Genomic DNA, 5,009 nt, shown 5'->3' on the forward strand with positions numbered 1-5,009 from the left:
AATTCCCTACCCTCGGACAAAGCGAGCAGGCCAATTGACATGTAGGGGGGGAGGTGTCTATACTTCAATCCTGACCTTCATGGCCATTAACTAAAAGATCCAGATGACCTTTTATCTATCCTTAACAGTATGAACAAGGCTGTGACTGACATGTCGGCATAGACTACAAGCAACAAGTTTTGTTGCTGGTAAATGAGACCACTCAAGTGACCAGACCTAGTATAACCAGCAGCTGTGATGCTGTTGAGACCTCTTCCAGAGCAGTTGTTGCTGGTCATTCATTGGGAGATGTGCATGATTGCGTAAACAACCCCAAGTGGAAGATTTCATGGCTAAAATCCCCCCCAGACAGGAACCTTCTGTTTGGACAGCAGGCAGTTAGCTTATCCAAAACTTTGCAGGAGTAAGGTAAAACTGTGAAGGACTGTAGACTGTCTTATGTCTGTGCCCAGATACCAGAGAAATTACCTGTCACACCTACCTCCTTTTGTTAAGAGAGCATAGTCCTTCTCAAACACAAGAAGGTACCCAGAAAGATTTCCAGAAAAAAATAAAAGGGACCCCTGGCTTGAGAAGCCTACCTTCACAGATAAGTCAGTCTGACTATCTTCCCTCCCTCCCCCTTTCAAAAGGACTTGCGGTTTCCTTTCCAAATCGGGAAAAGATTACCATAGTCAAGTGTGTACTCACAATCCTCAAAAAAGGTTTACTGTGTCCTGGAAGGAACTACCTCCCTTAAAAGGCATTTCTCCTCGACCCCACAACCAGTTAAAATCTCAGTTCCATATATAATGGGAGGGAGAAAGTCCCAAGGGACCGCAGAACCAGTTCCTCTTCAGTTTATGGGATGTGGATTTTACTAAAGGAGCTAAGGAGACCCACCATCTGCAAATCCTGCATAGCCAAATGGAAGAGATATTCAGTGTAGTGTCAAACTAACCATCAGGACCCAATAAAATTAGAGGTTCCTCTTCTTTTTTTTTTTTTTTTTTTTTCTGTTTTTGTGAGCTCATGAAAGGAGGTCTGGCATATTCTTTCCTTAAAGCCCACCTTCCAGCTATCTCTGCCTGTCTTCCTATCGGTCCACCTGTTATGTCCAGGCTCTAGGTCAAAAACTTTTTTAAAGGGATCCTGCACTTTGAAAACCTCTGCCTCCTTACTGGGATCTCTCCTTTCTTCTGGAAAAGCTTAGCCTACCTGCCTTTGGGCCAGCTGCTTGTGCAACTCAAAATTCTGCACCTGGAAAACCATTTTTTGGTAGCTGCCACTTCTGCTAGGAGAGTCTCAGAATTACAGGCTTTTCCTCCTTTTCTTATTTTTCGTAAACACATAGCATCTCTGTGGGTCAACCCCTCTTTCCTGCTTAAAATGGTAAATTAGATGTCCCTCAAACAGGCTGTCCATCGGTATACTTTCTTTCTCAATCCATAGAACAGGGCTGAAAGACTTGCTCATTCATAGATGTGCCCAGACATCTCGCACTCTATTTAGTTAAGACTGTCTGTCTGTATGTTAGACCAAGTATTTCATTTTTTTTCATGGACTCCAAGCTAGGCCAGCCAGTATTCAAACACACACTCTGTGTGTCTCGTTTTATTTACTAACATATGTCTTAAGTGCTGTATTGAGACTTGTTTTTACGAATTGTAGTTTTTTTTTTTTTTTACTCATTTTACACCCGAAAGTAAATGTTGCACTATTTGTTTATTTCAGTAAATATAATTTCTCACGTTTTTTTCTGTTTGCCAACTTTTATACCATCTCTGTATTGCACATTTTATTTGATTTCATGCTAGCACAAATTTCTAAATGGAGCATATGCTTGCAGAATTAAAATTTTAAGAAGTCATTTTCTTTGAAAAGCTGTTGATGAAAACTCCTTACTAAATGTTGCATTTTGTTCCACAGTTTGTATCCAAATTTATTCTCTAGAGTATACATTAACTTCAAGAACCCAGATGATGTTCTATTATTCAGGGACCGCTTTGATGGCTACGTCTTCATTGACAACAAAGGTATGGGCCTTGAAGTTTTCCTAGAAAAACGCAGCCTAGGGACTTTTTCCCCATATATTTCTGTTAAAGCCATTTCATTACTGGTCTTGCAAGTAAATATTGAGCATTCGGACATCTTAACTTCAGACATAATGTTCAGAAATTATCCTATTTAATTGAAATTGATCTGATGCAGTTATTCTTTAAATGGGAGGTGTCGTGCTGTGTATCTGTTCGTTCTGTTTACCATGGCTTTGCCTTTGCACAACATAGGAATGCATGTCTTGTTATCTGTGGAGATGGGAATTAATGTGTCATTATTCATTAACACTGTTCCGTCAGGTCAACATTGAACATAAATAATATAGTTGCGTTCATCCTAATGTTTCATTCATAACACTCTGCGAGGCAGCATTGCAGTCTTCTTCACATAATCAATAAAATAGAGAAGTCGCACCATCAGTTTTGAGCATACTGTGAATTCCATTGCCAGCCTTTCCCTTGCTTCTGCTCTTGTAAAACAAATTTACCTGGTCTATCCTTCAAAAACAACAGATGATGCAGGAAGTGCCTGTATCCTGGATAGAAATTCTTACCTAAAAGACTAATTGCTTAAAAAGCTTCCATTCTTAATTTTTAATGAAGTTAAATCTTATGGTTGTAGTTGTATCCCAGTTCATGAAAACCTTATCTAACATTACACTTCCTCTACCTAGAAATGCTTCCATCTGTACATGCACTGTGCAGGTTAGGGTAAAAGCAGCCTGCAATAAGCATGAAAATGGAAAACCCACAGTAATGGAGAGCTATCTGTTACTTTGCTCGCCTGATGTTAACCGTTTGAATATGCCTTTCACAGGGTGTGTGAATTAGTGCACTCTGTGTAACTGTCTTGGTTGACAAATGTCAAATAAAAATAAATAAATAGTATTTAACCTGCCTTGTCAGATTGCGTAGTAATTGATTAGCTTTGCAAGGAGACCCCTGTAATTAAACTTTTGTTGCTGTTAAACACTGGGCCCTCCCTCCTTATCAAAACTGCAGTAGCATAGATTGTTGAACAAATTGCAAGAGGTACAAGACTTGTCAGTCTTGTAAACCTGTAGTGTTCAATTCTATTGTTACCATCTGCACACATACTAACATATAATAACGTAATAATTTACTTTATTTCTGCATTTGCCATGCTCATCATGTGAAATCACAAATAGAAATAATCTGTATAACTTGGTCATTTTATGTAAGAGGATTCCTATTACCAGATCGCAGACGCAGTGTCGAATGCGTCTTGATTGAAGCGAAAAGGCAAAATAGCTAAGCGGCTTTTCAGCGAATTCTTTCCCTGGGAAAGAATTTGCTTGGCCACTTTCGTTACTTTGCCATTTTCGGCACTGTAGTGCGATCTCCGAGTTGGTATATATATATTTTTTTTTGTGTTTTGGAACTGCGATTTCCCCCCGGTGGAAAAAAATTGCTGTTCTTAGGTTTCGATGTAAGCTTTCGCTTACATGGCGTCTATTATTTATTTGCGTTTTTAAGCGTGTGATAATGTAATATAGACACGATAAAGAAAACTCTCTCAAATATGTCTTCTACCATAACTAAGTACAGTAAACGGTCCAGCCATAATTTACCCATATACTTCCATTTTTAGTATTCGTCCATATTGAAAAGTAACTCCTGAAACTTAAGTCATATAAGATATTTTTAATATTTAAGCATATACACGTATGCCCATTCTTTCCACTGTCCTTGCAAGTCTGCATTTTTTTCATGCTCCCCCTCTGTTATACTTTATGTTGTCATAATGGTAACTGGCTGTGTATATACTGCATACAATAAAAAACATTTTCCATTACTGATTATGTATTGGCTAAAGTCACTGTATTCTAGCCACTGTTCAGTGTCACTTTTTTAATATTCTTGCGGTTTTTTTTTTTTTTTTGCCTGTATATGGTTGTTATGGTCATCCACTGTTGAAAAGCAGCTGTTTGTGCATTCATATACAATGCAATTAATTTTATGCCAGTACAGTTTATACCAGTGTTGAAAAACAGGAAAGCTTTGAAGGCCCTCTGCAATTTGTCCGTATATTTCAATGGCTAATGCTCTGTTATAGAATAACTTTTTTATGGTACACAAATAAATTAAAATCCCTGTTAGAACTATTTTATTTATTATTTATTTTACATTTGTTTACCGGGCTAGTCTAACTGGATACATGTCCATTTTCAGTAGAGGCCCGGGGAGAAAAGCTCCTAGATAAATACAATTTATTTTAACTAATTTCTATGAATCAAACATATAAACAAAACAATACAAAAAAAAAAAATAAAACCGACTGAAGTACAGGATAATTATAACACTTCTAAGTAAATTGTCAGTATAGAATTCAGTCTTAACAGTAGATGCAGTTAATATCCCAAAAAACAAAAAATATATATATTTTTTTTCCTGAAGGGAAAGAAGGGGAAGATCAGAGTATAGGGTGACTATAGAGCTAGTCAGGTTTGGAGCAATGACATAGCCAGTGAGATTTGAGATACTTTCAGATAGTTTTTGAAACTGGACAGTGAGGGAAGTGTAGAGATATCATTTGGTAGAAGATTCCAGGCTTTCCCTACTGTATTAGAATGTGTCCATTGTGTCCAACTATATGTCCACTCTTTCCACAAGTTCCATTTTCTGTGTGCATATCCCTTTTTTAACTCCTTTACTCAACAGCATGCCTGTTTGATCATTGTAATTATGTAGTTAAATATGGTCTTCAGACATTGGACATGTTGTGCACTTGTAGCATCTTCATCATGTCCGCTTTCCACTCAACATTACTGTCACTAAATTTGAGGAATGTACTGTATTACAAAAGCTAAGCTATAACGTTTTCCTCTGTATCACTAGTCATTTGAGTGAGTTTCTGTAACTTTATCATTTCTGATTTTACATTAATGCATGTTTGAAGGGAAAAGAGCTTTCAAAACCACTGGGAGAATGTGTATGCTTTAACATCAACCT

General features: G+C 37.5%; 1 protein-coding gene across 1 annotated transcript in view; it reads left to right on the forward strand.

Moving 5' to 3' along the window:
* Positions 1 to 2,170, forward strand: part of LOC122789855 (regulator of nonsense transcripts 3B-like) — a 97,430-nt gene extending 95,260 nt beyond the window's left edge. Inside the window, exon 3 of the mRNA XM_044057289.1 lies at positions 1,909 to 2,170. Coding sequence (XP_043913224.1) covers positions 1,909 to 2,170 — 262 coding nt within the window. The remainder of the gene's footprint in view (positions 1 to 1,908) is intronic.
* The last annotated feature ends 2,839 nt before the right edge of the window (positions 2,171 to 5,009 follow it).

The sequence above is a fragment of the Protopterus annectens genome, chromosome 15.part0 (assembly GCF_019279795.1).
Source record: "Protopterus annectens isolate FY-2018-M chromosome 15.part0, PAN1.0, whole genome shotgun sequence".
Lineage (NCBI taxonomy): Eukaryota > Metazoa > Chordata > Ceratodontiformes > Protopteridae > Protopterus > Protopterus annectens.